The 18,957-nt window shown below is 44.3% G+C and overlaps 1 protein-coding gene across 4 annotated transcripts; it reads right to left on the bottom strand.

Moving 5' to 3' along the window:
• Positions 1-1,801: 1,801 nt before the first annotated feature.
• Positions 1,802-17,583, bottom strand: LOC116219859 (peroxisomal acyl-coenzyme A oxidase 1-like). 4 transcript variants are annotated; one of them, XR_004163328.2, is made up of 15 exons: positions 17,306-17,580; positions 15,925-16,084; positions 11,643-11,803; positions 10,452-10,559; positions 9,830-9,949; positions 9,484-9,599; positions 9,005-9,174; positions 6,875-7,037; positions 5,087-5,277; positions 4,477-4,653; positions 3,975-4,080; positions 3,492-3,635; positions 2,589-2,795; positions 2,052-2,157; positions 1,802-2,009 (listed from the first exon to the last, which is right to left on the bottom strand). XR_004163328.2 is itself a non-coding variant. In XM_031563888.2 (14 exons), the coding sequence occupies exons 1-14, from the start codon at positions 17,469-17,471 to the stop codon at positions 2,107-2,109; spliced, it is 2,040 nt and encodes a 679-aa protein (XP_031419748.1). In that variant the 5' UTR covers positions 17,472-17,583; the 3' UTR covers positions 1,802-2,106. The 4 variants fall into 4 exon arrangements, 3 of the variants coding, with proteins under 3 accessions (XP_031419748.1, XP_031419747.1, XP_031419749.1); XM_031563888.2 differs by lacking the exon at positions 11,643-11,803 and adding an exon at positions 13,906-14,066 and having other exon boundaries at positions 1,802-2,157; positions 17,306-17,583; XM_031563887.2 differs by having other exon boundaries at positions 1,802-2,157.
• Positions 17,584-18,957: the final 1,374 nt, after the last annotated feature.

The following is an 18,957-nucleotide window of genomic DNA, read 5'->3' as shown; positions in this document are numbered from 1 at the left end:
GATTTTAACTTTGCTTTTTAATAAGCAAGGTTTTACATGGTAACATTTTGGTGTCAAATTCCAACCGTTATCCAACTCCTGGATAAATTGGATATGATGGCGGAAACAAAATGTTCCAGAGCTGAAACAAACCGAAACAAAACAAAAGTAATCTGATATTGTGTGATGGCTGTAACTGTAAATCCAGAATTAGACACTGGTACGTTATTCCGTTCCACTTTCATGTGTGTCCGCGCGCATGCATTTGATATAGTGCTGTTGTTTAACAAGAGACATACATAAATATATTTCACTTTAGTTACGCGTTAAACTTGTTTAAGTTTGATAGTTATTACTATCTAGTTAAGGTTTCTAAATATCCAAGGTTAGATTCATATTGTGAAGTATAGATCTATAGATTTATAGTGCCTTCGCGCTAATATCAACGACAGAAAATTAAGTGACATTTCCATGTCATCTATTAGCGGAGATAGAAGAGTCATTCTGAAAAATAACGTAAATGCAGTCGTAGAAAAACGCTCGTTAAATTACAAATCAAATTCAATGTAAACATCTAGTTTGCTTTGCTTCATTATTTACGTTTTTGCTTTGTCACATAATTAATGTAACACTGACATCTAGCGGACAGAGTCGACTTGCACATTATGTGGTCAAGGTCGAGACTCGCTATACACAGAACACTACCATTTAAGATGTTCATTATAATCGCTACAATTTAATTACACGGAATTTTAAATTCTGTGATCTGATCCGACCACTACAGAGCACTGTAGATACCAGACAGGTTAAACTGATCAAAAACAAACCAAACAAGAAATCAAATCAAATGAAATCAAGACCATCTATCCTCTATTACATTGGTCTAACAACTACAAGTAGCACAATTCAGTAAAGTATACATTTGCACTACAATACTCCAGTTGAAATAGAAACGACTCACTCTTGACCACATATACTCTCTCCAATAAACCACAATACAACTCTTCAGAGACAACTGTGTCATTAAAAATGGCTAAATGAAATGTATAAACATTTAGAGATTGTTAGAAAGCTATACATTTATTTACATCTTTCAGATATTACAGATTTTCTTCAAGGATTACACAGAAACAATTTAAAAGTAAAGTGTCTATCAGTGGAAGCTAAAGATTCACATTCATCTTTAGTTATACTTTACTGGTGATCAATGTCTATTCCTTAACCTCCATGAAAGAGTCAAGAAACAACACTAAACTGCCCTTAAAATCAGAAACATTTTCAATTTCAGAAAAAAAACGTGATTATTCTCTTCCTTTGAGAGCATTTTTTTCTTGAGCTTGATTCCATTCAGCATCTGATATTCTTTGAAATCAGCTCTGTCTTCTCTACATTCTGTACGGTAAGTCAACAGACATTAACCTGATTTCAGAACCCACTGACCATTGCTTACAGTTCATAGCCTTGAAACATGCTTACTTTAGCAGTTGAAATGTATGCAAAATAACAATGAAAAAGGCATTGGTTCAAAGTAGTTAGTAAAACACATTTTTACATTCTCTACCACACGCCCTAATATCTCCCACTGTCTTCTATCATACAACATTCAACTACTTTATTAACCAGGTGTGTATTTTGTCATGAAATCTATCTTTCAGGAGAAGAACAATCATCTCGGCAAACTGCTTTATCAAGGCAAAATCTTACGCTTATATGCTTTTGTCAAAAGATTTGCGACCTTCCATTATGGTATGGTGAATAAATTATTAATGAGAATGATACTGCCCACCATATTAAAAATCATATGACGAAGGCATGTTATTTTAAACTTTCATTATTTTTTTTTCTAAAAAGGAAAGAAATACTGTTGTAAGTACCTATGACGATCAGAATAAATGTATTTAAGTTGCGGCCAGTTAAGTACTATCCCTAGCAGCACGGCTAGCTATGGGTCTTAACCCACTGGGCGTGGATGACCAGACCTTTGAAATGACACGGAGGAGGCTATGCGCCTCTTTGATTGCTGAGTGCAGACTCCCCTCCTTAGGGTGAAATGTTCCACCTCCATCTTGGGGTTAGTGCCCATTGTGTTAGTGCATGGCCAAGGGAGGTCCTCCTCACAGCCGTGGCTTAGAGTTTGGACTGCAGAGGCTTCAGGTACTTGTGGTATGACTCGTGGACCTAAGAGGGGGGGGGGGGGGGGGGGGGGGGGGGGGGGGGGGGACAAGTGACATTGATTACATTTACATTTAGCAGACGCTTTTATCCAAAGCAACTTACAAGGATGTATACACATTTTACATTTACACTGATGGCACACTGCACATCAAGAGCAATTAGGGGTTCAGTGTCTTGCTCAAGGACACTTCGACAGGGAATCGAACTAGCAACCTTCTGATTACTAAACGACTTCTCTACCTCCTGTACCACTGATGGACAAAAATATACAAAGAATCTCATGCAAACTATTTTTAAATAACTACCTTTTTGTATGCTGGTAAAATCTATGGCTTTGAATATAATATTACTTTGTTTACTATGAATTTGATATTTTGTTTACATTGACATTTGTCACGCCATGATGTTCAGTCTACACAGTGTCACATAGCTACCTCTGTGCGGTTGAGGGGAGACTTGCGGGCCCACTCAAACATGTGCTCGTAGATGTTGCCGTCGTAGCGGCCGAGCACGGAGTTCAGCATCTCGTCGCGGTAGTCGAAGGCATCCACCAGCGCCACGGCGTTGGTCCGCACCTGGGCCAGGATGTCCTTCAGACGCTGGGACACGCTGGACAGCTGAGGCACGGTCAGCAAACCAGCCTACAGAGGGGTTGGGGGGGGGGGGGGCTCAGTCAGGGTACTTTTGTAGCAGGGTGCCTCCATAACAAAGTGCAAGACAAATAGTTGGTGCATACGATCGTGTTAAGTCTGGTATGTTAATGTACATGCATAACCTTGGCACAAGGATCAGAATAAATATATCAGTGTGTGTAAGACAATCCATGGGATAGAAATGCATATTTGAATGCCGTTTAAGGTGTGGCTGTATCTAAAAACTCTCCATTACCACGGATTCTGTTTAGCGGCACAGTTGGGTTGGATTTAAAGAACTATGTGAGATCCTCATTACAACCCAGCCAACACTGTGAGTCAAAAGCAGCTGTCTCAATATGGGAGGGAAGGCAAACCAGCCCTGTGACGTGACGTGATGTCTGACAGGATTTCATTACAGAAGTGCATTATTTAGCAATAACCAGCCTGCAGAAGGCAGTTGATGAAATTAAATATTTTCCCTTTATCCTAGGGACTTTATCCACAAGTTTATCTGTTTTTCCTGATACTTATTGGCAAAATTGGCGTTGCTGGACAAAAACATAGACAAAACCATGGTGAACTGACATCAGTGCAATACGGTCGACAAACAGGAAAATGACTCACACCCTTGAACCAATCACGTTTGGCTATTCAGCAAAACTATGACATCATATCATTGGCTTAGTGAAATCCTGGCGTTACCTGCAGGAAATCCCCTGAGTTCTGGGCCACCCCGTGCAGGGCGTAGAGCAGGGCCAGGGTGCTGAGGGCCGAGTGGACCCCCGTGTCGCTGATCTCGCCCAGCTTGGCAGCGAACAGCTTCACCACCACATAGTGGCAATGGGCCCTGTGAGGACATGGGGGTTATTCGCCATAATTCATGTCATAGTTCATCATGATTCATATACAGGAATATGAATTACGGTCTGAAGCAAACATTGCGTTAGTCTTTACTGTTGTGTGACATTGCTGCTGACATAGCGAATGACACAGTGAATGACACAGCGAATGACACAGCGAATGACACAGTGAATGACACAGTGAATGACACAGCGAATGACACAGCGAATGACACAGTGAATGACACAGTGAATGACACGGCAAATGACACAGTGAATGACACGGTGCACCATATGCTCAGGCGCCTCTATAGAATGTAAGAGTGGAGTAATAATGGCAGCGTACATCAGACGCCCGGACGAGGTCAATGGAGGAGTTGTTCCAGGCGTCCTCTGGGCTTCTGCTCTTCTGGAGCTCCCCCTGCAGGCTCTTGGCTGCCACTTCCACCAGCCTGTCATACAGGGGCATTACAACAGTTAATCAGGAAAACGTGTCTGCAGTACAATTATGTATTACAAACCTCAAAATCCCATGAGGGGAAATGTTCCACATGACAGTCGACTCTGGTTTTAAAAGCTTCTCACTATGAAAAGCTGATTTCTAGCCACTATGTTATGACTCCTAGTCAGACTACTGTTTTGAAATGTGAGCAAATGATTTAATGCCATCTGTCCCTATTTTAACAGTCATGTTTTGTCTGCTTGCTTCTAAATAGCTGAATGTATTATGGAACTTTTTTTTTACTTAGCCAAATTCACTCCCAGTCAACATCTATTCATACGCTCATCACATTACTTTCTGTTAGGGCCAGTAACTATGGACAACATAAAATCACTGATGTCAGTACTTGGCGGCGCGTAGTTTGTAGGCCTCCACCAGGCTGGCCAGGTCGCTGATGTTGACCACGGTGGGGCGGGACGACACGGGCTGGGCCTGCAGCCGCTGGTGGGCCTCGTTCAGGTAGGACACGATGCCCGACAGCTGCTGACCCGTACTCGCCTGCCTGTAGCTCTTCACCAGGTACCTACACAGAGAGGGAGAGAGGGAGGGAGAGAGGAAAACAGATGGAGGAAGATAGAATGCTTTAGATGACTTGAAACAGAGTTTGTCACGATTACTCAAACAGCTATTGCAATCCTATCCCAGTTCACTGAGGTAACAAAGGGAACAGTGACCGGTTACTGAAGGTGTTCCATGGTCTGCAGTTGTTTACTGAATATCAGATGTTAATGGGTATAGACATCACTCATCAGTCATCTTCTACAGCAGCCACCTAGTCATGGTGCCTTATGTGTTACTTATGTAAACTGCGTTGTACGGAGTCAGGTTGAGGGGATGATTTGTTGTGATTTGTGGTATTTATGTAAACGGCGTTGTATGGTGTCAGGTGGAGAGAATGATTTGCTCTAACCTGGCAGTCTGCAGCATCATGACCGTGTTCTCCCCCTCGTACTAACCTGGCAGTCTGCAGCATCATGACCGTGTTCTCCCCCTCGTACGTGCAGGTCGGCGTGAAGGTGACGTAGATGTCGGGCAGACTGCTGCAGCGCGAGTAGCCGTGGCCGCCACACGACATACGGCAGACCTCGATGCCCCCGTTGGCCACCCAGGTGGTGAAGGCCTTCAGGCCCGCAGAGAGGGCGTGCAGCTGGGGGGGACAAAAGCAAGAGGGGGGGGGGGGGGGGGGGGGGGGGGGGGGGGCGGCATGAGAAGGCATTTCATCAACATGAAGATTCACCAGCTTCTCTGATTAGAACAGAGAAAGTCTCAGTTTAAGTATCCTTGGACTGACAGAAGAGGGTGTTAGTCACCAGTCCAGCTTACATCAGTCCCACTACTCGTGCTTCCACTATTGGGCCCGTGGCCAACTAGAGCTCGCCCTCGGACCAACCGGGCTAATTATCTGGGAACTCAAGCCGCAAGAACAAAAACCCTTTTCTGCCCATAGCCCCACAGTGAGCTCTGTTTGGCCCAAGGGTAATCATGGGGGAAAAAAGCCCCTGGCCCTGAGAAAGCCCTGAGGCGGCACGATCTAGCCTACGGAAGTGACGATGGAAACACAACTGGCCTCACGCACTAGCTCGCCCGCATTTGGCCTGGTAGTGGAAACACGCCTACGGAGTCACGAGAATAACCCAGGCCATCATCATCAATTGTTATCCTGACGATTTAGAACGTTTAATGACGCAAGAAATGCGCTCAGGCGCAACAGTGAGATTATGACCCAAGAGACACACAGTCCCAGGAACGTTCCATTCTTATCTCTAAGAACACTGGGACAGGATATACGTCACACAGTCACACAGATATCATATGAACATAAAGAAACATATCTTAAGAGCAGAACAGTACTTTGAACAGTACTTTTAAAACCAGAGTCCGTATGTCTAAAAACATAAGGAAATCCATTATCTCTGGTTCATAATGGGTATCCATACAGACAGTTATTAAGAAGAACCCATCGCCACTGCACCACTGCAAAGCCTCAATCAAAATGCTACAGACAATCTGTGGCACTCCAATCCAGGACCGCCATCCCATCACCCTAGATGTTCAACATAAATTCTACCAAAAATAGTGGGTAAAAACACTGCAGAACAATCGAACTTCAGGGTTCTTTACCCAGTCTGAATGTATAGGGCTTGAATACTTGAATGCAAGCAGAATATTTTATTTTTTCATTTAATTTAATGAAGACAAATAACTTATTTAGCCTTTAGAACTATACCAAAGCATAAGCGTTCACAATGATAAAACTGATTGGGAAAATACATGAAAGTATCTTTTGTAATCCAGAAAATGGTGATGACTTTTCCAAGCCACTGTGTATATTCACACATACGAGGAGTCACTATAAGCAAGGCGATAGTGCTTCAGGAGCTAGAGGAGTCGTTCAGCAATCGGAAGGATGCTAGTTCGATCTCGACGACTCCTCTTTTGAGCACGACACTGAACCCCCAACCCGCAACACCTTAGATAGAAGCCTCCGCCGTCTGAGTCATTAACCTGAGCACCTTGAGTGCTCTAGGAGTAGAAATGCACTATATAAATATAAACATACATACATACATACAACTCACTAGGTATGGTAAATGGACTGTATTTTTATATATATATATATATATATATATATATATATATATATATACATACACTACTCGTGCTTCCACTATATATTTATATTATATATATATAAATGCAGTCCATTTATCATTTATCGGTGGTGCATAAGCTCTCCCACATACCTCGGGCAGCTCGCTGAAGTCTCCCTGGTTGATGTCGCCGGTGATGCGGTGGTAGGTCTCTGTCATGTACTGGCCCACGAATTTGAAGGCGTAGGCAGTGGCGAGCAGGGGGAAGAGCTTGTACTGTTGGGTTTGGTAGTCCAGGATCTGAGGCTCAGGCTCGCTGTGGGGAAACAGGCCACAATCAACAGGGCTGTAATGAGACACAAACACACTCCCCCTCTCTCTATCACACACTCTCTCTCACTCCCTCTCTATCACACACACACACACACGCACACACACACACACGCACACACTCCCCCTCTCTCTATCACACACTCTCTCTCACTCACACTCACACACACACACACACACACGCACACACACGCACACACACGCACACACACGCACACACACGCACACACAGAGCAATACTGGTGTCTCGCTGGGGGAAATTATCCCCAGAGGGCCCAGTAAAGCAGCAGGCTTTAAAGTGGCATTATGCAGTAATTGTACTTCAGGATTAGGGTTAGGATAAGCAGTTTTACCTTAAAATAACAGTTTTTAAAAAATTGGGGCCGTAGGCATATTACTGCTAAATGTAGGTTCGCCCCGTTTCTACTGTCTGCCGAACTAGTAAGTAGCTTATTTGCCGTCTTGCTTTGTCTTGTGTTGCACTTGCTTGATGTTTGACTGTGTTAGGACAGTTGTTGACTAACTAGTTTGTCATAATGTCAAAGTCAGCACATTTCAAGAGATTTCGTTAGTTTTAGCCGCTAGCATATCGTTAGCGATTAGCAATTAATCTGTTATGCTACTTTAAATTTAACTCTGAAGAAGTACAAGAGAAAGCTACACATACACTCATAAACGGTATATATATATATATATATATATATATATACACACACACACACCTCAATACTGGGGGGGTTTAGGCCCAGTGAAACAACAGGTTTTCAATCTAAGTCTGGAGCAGCAGGAGAGGGGACTAGTGAGTTGTTTGAAGTGTGAGGTTAGTTGATTAAAGGAGCAGAATCAGATGTGCTGGTGCTTGGCCTGAATGGCACCCACACCCACACACACACACACCCCCCACACACACAGACACACAGCTACAGACACACAGCTACACACACACAGCTACACACACATACACACAGACACACACACACACACAGCTATACACACATACACACAGACACACAGACACACAGACACACAGACACACAGACACACAGACACACACAGACACAGACACACAGACAGCTATACACACACACACACACACACACACACACACACACACACAGACACAGACACAGACACACACACAGCTACACACACAGACACACACACACACACACAGACAGCTATACACACAGACACACATCACAGACACAGACACACACACACAGCTACACACACAGACACACACACACACACAGACACACAGACACTCACAGCTACACACACACACACACACACACACACACACACACACACACACACACACACACACACACAGACCCACCCACAGACACACACACACACACACACACACACACACACACAGGGCCCTTTGTGAAGAAGCGGCCCACTCCCGTACAGTAGGGCAGTGCCGTCTGAGACACAAGGAGACACACATGAGGGCGGCACTGCAACACACGGTCACAATATGGAGGATTACAACGGACAGAGAGTCAAGTGGCAAACTGAGGAAGCTTATGGAGATCCTATTAGGTGACAGTTCAGTGTAGTAATGCGCGTGTGTGTGTGTGTGTGTGTGTGTGTGTGTGTGTGTGTGTTTCTGTGCAACTGAAGGAAGTATTTCAACATGTTGACCAACATGTGTCGTCATGCACATTTGCACAACAGGAACATGGCTACGGTTGATTTGAAGTGTTTGCAATATTTGGGTGCGTGACAATTAGATTTAATTAGACTGCTTGTTACAAAGGACAGCAGTTAAGTGTTACCTAAGTGTATATGTGTGATATTTAATTGTCAGAATGAGCATGTACTTGAATGAATGAATGAATGAATGAATGAATGAATGAATGAATGAATGAATGAATGAATGAATATGAATATGTATGTAGTGTATGTACATATCTGTGTGTAAGGACCCCGTGTGCGTGTGCTCACCCAGGCCGTAGCTCAGACTGGTGGCGGACGGAGCTGTAGCGGATGGCGATGGTGCAGGCTTTAGACAGCGCTCGGGACGACTCGCCCACGATCATGGACCGGATGAACACCATGGTGCCGTACGTCAGCTTGGCGCTCGGGGGCTTTTGGTACGTCCCATCCCGCTCAACCTGTAGGGCCGGTACAGACAGGAGTCAGAGAACCAGTCACACAAAACACACAGTGAATATCAGTATTTCGACTGTAAACACACACACACACACACACACACACACACACACACACACACACACACACACACACACGCGTGCTCTCGCATGGAATGTGTGATTACGGTAACCTCTGAGCCACAGGCTAAAGGGCTTAAGAGTTCACTTCCAGCTAGAGGGGGGCTGTAGATAACACGCACACTCGCTGAACTGTGGGGTTGTGCAAACTGAGTGTTGGATATGGCTTCTGCTTGGAGTACAGCTACTCACCTTGGCGTACTTCATGAGCATGTTCATACGAGGAATGCGCACGTTGTCCATCTTCAGGTAACCGTTGTCGACTTCATCGAACCCAAACTTGGGCCCGATATCTCCTACTTCGATACCTGAAGCACCACGCATAAAGAACAACACCATTGGAACCTTTTCATTTCTTTACATTGTATGTATAAAGAAACACCACTTATCCTTTAGTACACAACCGTATACAACATATCCTTTAGTACACAACCGTATACAACATATCCTTTAGTATACAACATATCCTTTAAACTCCTCGGTCAATTACACACACACACAAACACACTCTTCAGACAGACTGCTAATCAGCAAGTACCTGGAAGAGGCTCGTGAGTGCTCATGGAGCGGATGGGGACGATGAAGGCATGGAGGCCGTGGCAGATCCCTTTGGTGTAGAGTTGAGCCAGGACTATAGCATGGTTAGACGTCTTACCCACTGACACACACACACACACAGACAGACACACAGACAGACACACAGACAGACACAGACAGACACACACACACACACACACACACACACAGACAAGCAGACACACAGACAGAAAAAGAAACTTTAAAATCAGGTTGTCAAGGTTTTGTTGTGTAGGTGGGTTTTTTGTTGTGTAGTTTTCCTATCATCTGCAGTGTACTGTAGTCTCGAGTAGGTCTGTAGTTACACTGCTTGGCCACAACTGGGCATATTTGTTATGCTTATCATAATCAGATTATCTCCACCCATTGTATTCACATTCACTGAAGCAGAGTGTAAAGAAACCCGACCAAGCCTTGCCCAAGATCCTTTACCATCACACCTCCATGACAAATATGCTTCCTTGTTTGCCTGCTTTCAGTGTGTGAACTACAGAAAGTCCCTGTAGCTTAGCACGCCACCTTGCCAGTAGCATACGGGTCAAGGTCAAAGGGTCAAGGTCAAAGGGTCAGCGGAGAGCACTCACATCCACCTGGCCACCATTTGATGGAGCTGATGGTCGGGCTGTTCATGACAAACTCTTGTGTGGCAGGGTCGTAGGTCGCGGTGGTCTCCAGACCTCGGATGAAGGTTCCTAGTGAGAGTTAAGTGGTAGGCACAGGCATAGAGAAACAGCACAAGGGCAGACACAGAAGGTGAAGGTCAGAGAGCAGAGAAGGTCCACCATATTAAAATTGGATTGGATTTGTAATAATTAGAAATAATTTAGAGGGACCAAAGAGCTACAGGTTTTCAAAAAAAAGGACACGCACTGTTTTTGGATCGTATCGTTTAATTTTCCTATTCACTTGAACTTATTAGAAGATTTGGCAAAACCATAAATAAATGTAATTTTTGATATCTCTTGTAGATAGTTGACAGCAATGACACACAGTCTCCTGAAAAGTACCCCAGTGGCTGAAGAAACTACACTGCTATTGAGTGCGACGACCCAGTTGACAACTCCAAAGGTCAGACATTCTGCTTTACAATAACAACTTGGTGTGTTACTTGTGTAACTAGGTGCTATAGTTGGAGCTTCAGATGTCAACATGGAACAGTGACAGATTCATGAGCAGGCATGCACAGTTGGCATGGCATGGCGGGCAGCCAAGCACTGCACATGCCGACCAGAACACATTCCACCCAAGAGAAAGGGGCCTTGGGATATGGTTAATTGGAGTTAGAAAGGGTGAAGGTTAATTTAGCTTAACACGCGAGCCTTTCTTCTGTTTTCCATCAGGGGAATAACATTTGAAAGTCTTCAAATGTTTCTGCTTAAGAGACTCATAATGCATAATGCCTGTGGTTATCGAAAAACAGACTTCTCTCTCGCAGTGGAGCTTTCAACTGACAACAATATCTTATATGTCCTTAATTTGAACTCTAATCATCTCGCCACGGGTCTGGACATGCAGATCCACCGTTGAGAGCGGGTGTGTGTGCTCGTTAAGGCCTTGATTACACTCACTCGCGGGCACCGTGGATGTGTAGTTGTTCGTGTTAACGTCTCTAGGCCGCAGTTGGTGATCTTGTAGCGTGGCGCTACAAACGTAGTCCAAAAAACTTAGAGGGTTCCGCGAACATGCGATCGTCCGCACAGAGCCACGTGTATACCCTCCGATTGAAGAAAATGTACGCTACGCGAACCGTAATGAAGCCGTAAGGGGGGAGTTACCGTGGCCCATCTCGGTCTGGGCGTAGGTGCCAATGATCTCCAGGTTCCAGGCGGGCATGAAGAAGGCCTCCTGCTGCTCAGGCGTGGCCTGGTTCAGGAGAGTGGGCAGAAACATCCCTAGGTGCAGGTCCAGGGGTTCGGGGCGTCCGCGGTGCACACAGCTAGGTTCAACGAGTTAGGTTTGGGGTCAGGGGTCAGGTGAAATATTTATGGGGTCATGGGTAGAGAGAGGGAGAGGAATGGGGGTGGGTTTTTTAAAGCCCGGAGAATTGGAGAATTGGAAAAAGTTGATAATAGGTATGAGCGCAGAGTGAGCAGAATATTAGGTGATGGGAAGGTGGGTTGAGGAAAGGATGGGATGGATGGATGGATGGATGAATGAAAAGAGAAGAGAAGAGGGAAAAAGCAATAAAGACAGCTTATGAGCTAGTCATGCAAATTGATTACTGAGCATTGATTCTAATATTCCTTTTCAAAAGCACCTGGTATTCCACAAAGTCTTTAGCAGCAGTCTTTCAAATATAGCTTCAGGCAAAATTCAAGCAATGATAAAGGAGATGTGAATTTTGTGGTGGAAGCCTTGGATCTCAACAGCCATGTCTGCATAACACCGAATCAAACGCAGCCTTCACTTCGTTTGGTTAATTTAAGGAATAATTCAGCAGTAAAATCACCACGTTTGCACACCTGAGCTTCCAAGGCAAGAGCAGTAACAGGCCAATTTGTATCCCTGAAACAGCAAGGGGCCCATTGAGTGTAAATTAGAGAGAACCACCACCCTTGTTAGGCTACGTTGAGTGAAAGCAGATCCAGCCGACGGTTGTGAAAACATTGTTCTCCATCACCATAAGCATTAAGTACATATAGGCATATTAGGCAGCCGAGCTCTGCCCACTCACTTTGTCTCTTTCTCTCCCCTCCCAGTCTAGACTGTCTCCACTGTGGGATAATGCTGTAGTGTCTCCACCTGATCTACTTGCAGAAACCTACACCTACCCATCCCCACCACTCTGTCATGCATTAATTCTACCCGGCTCATGATACATCTACATACGCTGTGCTGCCCTATTTACCCGTAATGTAAATAATTGCCACCACTGACATTTTCAGTCTCATTGTTCTACTTACCCTTGTATTAGTAACATTGTGAGCACACTGTATACCCACTAAGCTGTTCTACAATACTTGAAGCTCTTTCCCCATTTCATCCACTATTAATTTTGTAGGTTTATACCATCTTTATGTTAGTAGTTATGTATCATGTTCATTGGCCACATGTGTGCTAGCATTCTTTTCCTCAAATGTATATGAATTAATCTGCCATGTTTCTGATTCTCCCCCCTCCCTCTCTCCTCTCTCTCTCCTCCCTTCCCTTCTCCCATTCCATCCCTCAGCAAGAATTACAGTCAGCAAAGAGAATACAAAACAAGACAATTAAAAAAAGCAAGCAAAAAAAACACCAAAAACAAACACACAAACAAACAAACAAACAACAAGACAAAACTTGATCAGCCACCCATCAGATTAAGATCAGATCATTGCAAGGTCGATTCTTTATACAGGAGAAACGGTTGTAAGGACACATCCTTCCTTGATTTCAGGTAAGACTGGGGAAAGGGAGCCAAGGCTAAGCAATCAAGATGCACACACACAGACTCTGCTGCGGAGGTTACTCTAGGTCAACACAGAGCGACAGAACAGAGAGGAGGCGTGGAAGAAGAGGGGGACGCTCGGGCGGAAAGAATGGAGGGGACAAACGAGACAAAAGACACTTTGGAGTCCGTCTGATCACCTCTCTAAGTCTCTCGCTCACTCACACAAAAGCCACATTCTGGGGACTGCCGCAATCGGCAATGCTAAAACAAGCATGGGGTTTGGTTAGCCTAAGTTACAGGGACTGTGCAGGAAAGTTACTGTCAAGCACCTACAAGAGAAGCAAATCAGCTACTTTTCAGTGTCCACTACTATGTCTGACCACTGACTGATACAGGGATTATAGACAGAGATTGCCAGTCCTTCATCTGGAGAAATACCTTGAATTTAGAAGACAACTCCATCACAATAGTACAACATCTGAGAAGCACCTGAATGATACATTACAACGAGCTGTGATTGATTAGGCTTGCAGTAAAAACACTACAAGGTGGTAGATCTCCAGAGGGAGGACTTGGCACTGTAGCTCGTTGGCGTGGTCCAAACACCCCCACTGTAGCTCATTGGCGTGGTCCAAACACCCCCCACTAATTCCCTTAATGGGACTAACCATGACCCATCTCAGTCTGAGCGTAGGTGCCCAGGGCCTTGAAGGACTCGGCCAGGGGCAGCCACTTCTTGCGCTGCTCAGCGTCTCCCTGGCTGCGCAGGGTGGGCAAGAACATGACGAAGTGGAGACCCAAGGCCTCGTTGTTTTGTCCTTGGACAATACTGACAGGGATAAAACACAAGACACAAACACACAGACATTCAAAATGCACAGTCAATGAAGTGACCCTGCCCTCGAAAGCACGAGAAAGCGACAGCAAGGTCCCGTAGTGTACTGTAGAGAACAGTGCAAGAACATACTCATATTGTATAATATACTTTTCAAAAAAACCAAAAAAAAACAAACAACAAGACAAAACTTGATCAGCCACGTATCAGATCATTGCAAGGTCAATTCTTTATACAGGAGAAATGGTTGTAAGGACAAAGCCTTCCTTGATTTCAGGTAAGACTGGGGAAAGGGAGCCAAGGCTAAGCAATCAAGATGCACACACACAGGCTCTGCTGAGGAGGTTACTATAGGTCAACACAGAGCGACAGAACAGAGAGGAGGCGTGGGAGAAGAGGGGGACGCTCGGGATGAAAAAATGAAGGGGACAAACGAGACAAAAGACACTTTGGAGTCCGTCTGATCACCTCTCTAAGTCTCTCACTCACTCACACAAAAACCACATTCTGGGGACTGCCGCAATCGGCAATGCTAAAACAAGCATGGGGTTTGGTTAGCCTAAGTTACAGGGACTGTGCAGGAAAGTTACTGTCAAGCACCTACAAGAGAAGCAAATCAGCTACTTTTCAGTGTCCACTACTATGTCTGACCACTGATGGATTATAGACAGGGGTTGCCAGTCCTTCATCTGGAGAAATACCTTGAATTTAGAAGACAACTCCATCACAATAGTACAACATCTGAGAAGCACCTGAATGATACATTACAACGAGCTGTGTTTGATTAGGCTTGCAGTAAAAACACTACAAGACGGTAGATCTTCAGAGGGAGGACTTGGCACTGTAGCTCAAACGCGTGGTCCAAACACCCCCACTGTAGCTCGTTGGCGTGGTCCAAACACCCCCCACTAATTCCCTTAATGGGACTAACCATGACCCATCTCAGTCTGAGCGTAGGTGCCCAGGGCCTTGAAGGACTCGGCCAGGGGGAGCCACTTCTTGCGCTGCTCAGCGTCTCCCTGGCTGCGCAGGGTGGGCAAGAACATGACATAGTGGAGACCCAAGGCCTCGTGGTGTTGTCCTCGGACCATACTGACACAGATACGGACAGAGATAAAAACACAAGACACAAACACACAGACACACATACATTCAAAATGCACAGGGAATGAAGTGACCTGCCCTCAAAAGCACAAGAAAGCAACAGCAAAGTCCCGTAGTGTACTGTAGAGAACAGTGCAAGAACATACTCATATTGTATAATATACTTATCACCTATTCAACAGCTTTATACAACTCCATAGAAAAATGGCTGCACTGCAAAGGTTAACAGGCACGTGTGAATCTTTGTATGCAAGGGTTTTTGATTACTTAAGACACGGCATATTTGAGATCTGCAAGAGCACATACTGTACATATGCACACTCACTCTGACAAATGGTTGACCAAGTAAGGCCTTTGACACAGTTTTAATCGGAGTTGAACTTTGCCCTCCATGTCCTGTGGTGACCGGAGACTTACACACGTAAGAGCATGTGCTGTTGATTACGTGGAACAGCGCCATCAGTCTGCAGGAAACCGCCTAAAGCAGCACCCGACTGCTACACACCCAATCCCAACACATTCCATGCTTCCACCACAAAATTCACAGGTAGCCAGAAGCCTATCCCTCAAACATTGAAGAAAAATGTTGAGTATTGAAACTAGTTTGCTAATATGGGAACAAATGGTGAAGTGTGTGATATGTTACAAAACCAAGGTATATATAAATTGTAAGGCCAATGTAGGAAAGCAAAAAAACTTCAATGTTTTTTTAACAGAGACCAAATTGTCCATGAAATGATTCATTTACTTCTTATAAGCATAGATCTCCTCCGGGTCAGAGATTCCATACTCTCGGAGTTTCAGGATCATCTGGGCACTCTTCCTCACCGCCGCATCATACCGCTCGCTCCGAGACAGGAAGTTGGCGTCCTCTTGCTGGAAATCGGCATCGCTGATAACCAGTGATTCTGAAACGTGCATTTTCAAATACAGCACATGAGATCAGCACATCTGTTTAAATGTATTATTAGCATAATCAATGACTTTACCTGAAAAGACTTTGCCTTTCGCGTTTGGGGCTTGACTAAACAGATGATTATCCTATTAGTTTAAGAGCTTTGTCTTGAAAAAATAATTTCACATCTCTGTAAAGATTGTGTCCCTCTTAAATCACGAGTAAGCCTTTGGATTGTGGCTGTAATTGATACAACAGTAGAGTGTGCTAGTGACAGTTGTCAGTTTATATGCTGGGGATTACCATTTTTGAAAGTTCCGGTTTGTTAAAGCAAGTCAGTTAATTTGTTAATGCTTCACCAGTTGGGCAGAAGATGACCATAGCTAACTTGTTCTTACAACAACCACACAGTTCATTTACATAAACACATCGATGACCTACGGATTTGATAGCCACAATCTGTTGCATAGAATTAAAATCAGATGTTTTAGGCACCACTGACAGGCTCATAATGTAATTATAAGTGTCTGACTACATGGAAAGGATCCCTACAGAGACAGTTTCTACGATCATTTTCTACAGAAACTAGAAACTTGGGACTACGGAAACTAGAAACGACAGAAACTAGGAACAGTCTTCTCTGCACTGGGTTTCTCTGATCATCACTCTGTGCACCTTCTGCCTGTGTGCAGATGTGCGCTAACGGTGCAGGCACATGCCAGTGTAGCGTTGGAAGCGTAATTCTAAATCCCATTCATTTCTGTTGGGAGGCAATCCACTGTGATGTAGACCAGCGCTTTGGGCGTAGCGAGCGTAAAAAGTTGGGGAAAGTTTAATCCTATGCAAATGAGGAGCGTTTTTCCCCGGCAGCGGCCAATCAGATTGTTTGGTGTGGTCTCTGACGGTTTGAAAATTGCAGGACTATGGCGTTGTTTAATTTGCTAAAAAGAAAGGCTTGGATGGCCTTGTAAGGGCTTGTTGTTGTTCCTGGTATGTTAGGTATCTAATCCTGGGCTTACTTTAACAGAATGACAGTTTTGATATATTGACAAGTGACTAGAGAGCCTACTAGTCTGTTATGCTATTTCAACACGCTACGCCACGCCACGCCACGCCACGCCCACTCAAAGTGATGGAAGCGCATCGTTACGCTGGCATGTGTTCATACCGTAAGGAGGGGGTAGACAACTAAAGGCCGGTCCAGGTCTGGACTAAGGACAGTTCTCTCGCTCACCAGGGGCTTTTTGAGTGCATGGACTGGTCGGGGTTTCAGTAAGACTCCTTGGATATTGATGAGTTGGCATGTTGTGTGCAGCTTGTCCTTTTGAGACTCGTACAAAAGTAGTGATGATACTTCCTAACAACAAACCATGGATTTCCAAAACCATTAAGGGCCTCATATGTAAAAGGAATAATGAAGGGGATGTCAATGCAGAGAGGTAATTTGAGGAGGTGAGGGCTGAAATAAGCAAGCCCAAACTGAGGTACAAGTTGCACAAGGATCAGATCTCAGCAGATCTCATCAGGAAGAGTTAAAAGAGAGCCTGGAACGGAATTTACATTTACATTTACTTTTATCCAAAGCGACTTACATATGTGCGACTTACAATGTATACACATTTTACATTTACACTGATGGCACACTGCACATCAGGAGCAATTAGGGGTTCAGTGTCTTGCTCAAGGACGCTTCGACAGGGAATCGAACTAGCAACCTTCTGATTACTAAACGACTTCTCTACCTCCTGTACCACTGATGGACAAAAATATACAAAGAATCTCATGCAAACTATTTTTAAATAACTACCTTTTTGAATGAACGAATGAACACTATAACAGGATTACAAGACAGATCTAAATCTAAGATTTGATAACAATGATTTTACTTCTCTTTTGTATAAGAGAAGAGACCACTGCCTCCCCAGCATTTGATACTGATGTGAAGAGACTGCCAAACCTCTTCAGGCACACTTAAACTTAAGACCTGATAACATCTGTGGCCAGGTACAGAACACTTGTGCTATTGTTATGTTGATACAGAATACTCATGTCAAAGTACTTTCTTAGCAACTAAGTGCGCCTCTGAAAGATGATTTATGAGGTATTAAAAATGGAAAAAGTGCACCATAAAAACAACCACACCACCATAAAGTGCATGTTTTAATTAGTAAATGCACAAAATATGAAGTTGGTACCTCATATCAAACTATATTAACTAAGGTGATGTTTTGTGATGTGATGTGATTTTTTTGTTCACATTGCCAAGTGCTTCTGTTCATTGTGTCTCTGCCCCTCTCCTGATTCTATTTATTCGCCTGGGCTTAAATACACAAGGAGAACCAAACAGGGGAAACATCACTGTTTAAACACGAGGAACAGCTGAAAACAAAGCACACAATGACCAGGTGCATAAGAGCATTACGTGGAGTCAGATTGTGTCAAAGATTATCTGTCTCGTGCACTACTGTCAGTTTTAGCAAATATCGCAAAAAGTTATCTTTATACAGGTTACCTACTGCAACTTTAATATGACCAGCAAGGCACCTCTGGGGGAGTCATTGGACATAACAGGCAGGCGGGGTTCTGCTATATTGGATTGCCAGGACCACTCCAGAGGAAGTTTGAGCTATTGCCCTCTGGTCAGCGTTTTAAGGGCTCCTGTATGTAGGACTAAGACACTCTGTGTCTCTTTCATCCCTAGTGCTACTGATATGCTTAATGGCAAATAGACTGTGGTTGCATTCCTTGCACTATTGTACATTGGCACACTGTACATGGTATGCATTTCCATTCCCCAGTACATAGCACATTGGCACTTTTGTACTTGGTAGGGACTTCCACTCCCTGTACTACTTTATGATTTATTGTGTTGATTTTGTCCATTCG

Source organism: Clupea harengus, chromosome 26 (genome assembly GCF_900700415.2).
Source record: "Clupea harengus chromosome 26, Ch_v2.0.2, whole genome shotgun sequence".
NCBI lineage: Eukaryota > Metazoa > Chordata > Actinopteri > Clupeiformes > Clupeidae > Clupea > Clupea harengus.
The sequence above is the reverse complement of the archived record's forward strand: the minus strand, read 5'-3'. Positions and strand labels throughout refer to the sequence as shown.

Excerpts from the sequence above, each read along its gene's own strand:
- LOC116219859 (XM_031563888.2), bottom strand. The coding sequence starts at position 17,471 with ATGAGGCCCTTAATGGTTTTGGAAATCCATGGTTTGTTGTTAGGAAGT. Across the intron at positions 9,950-10,451 it reads CAAATGGTGGCCAGGTGGAT|TGGGTAAGACGTCTAACCAT; the intron begins GTGAGTGCTCTC and ends TGTGTGTGTCAG. Across the intron at positions 2,796-3,491 it reads ACTCAGGGGATTTCCTGCAG|GCTGGTTTGCTGACCGTGCC; the intron begins GTAACGCCAGGA and ends ACCCCTCTGTAG.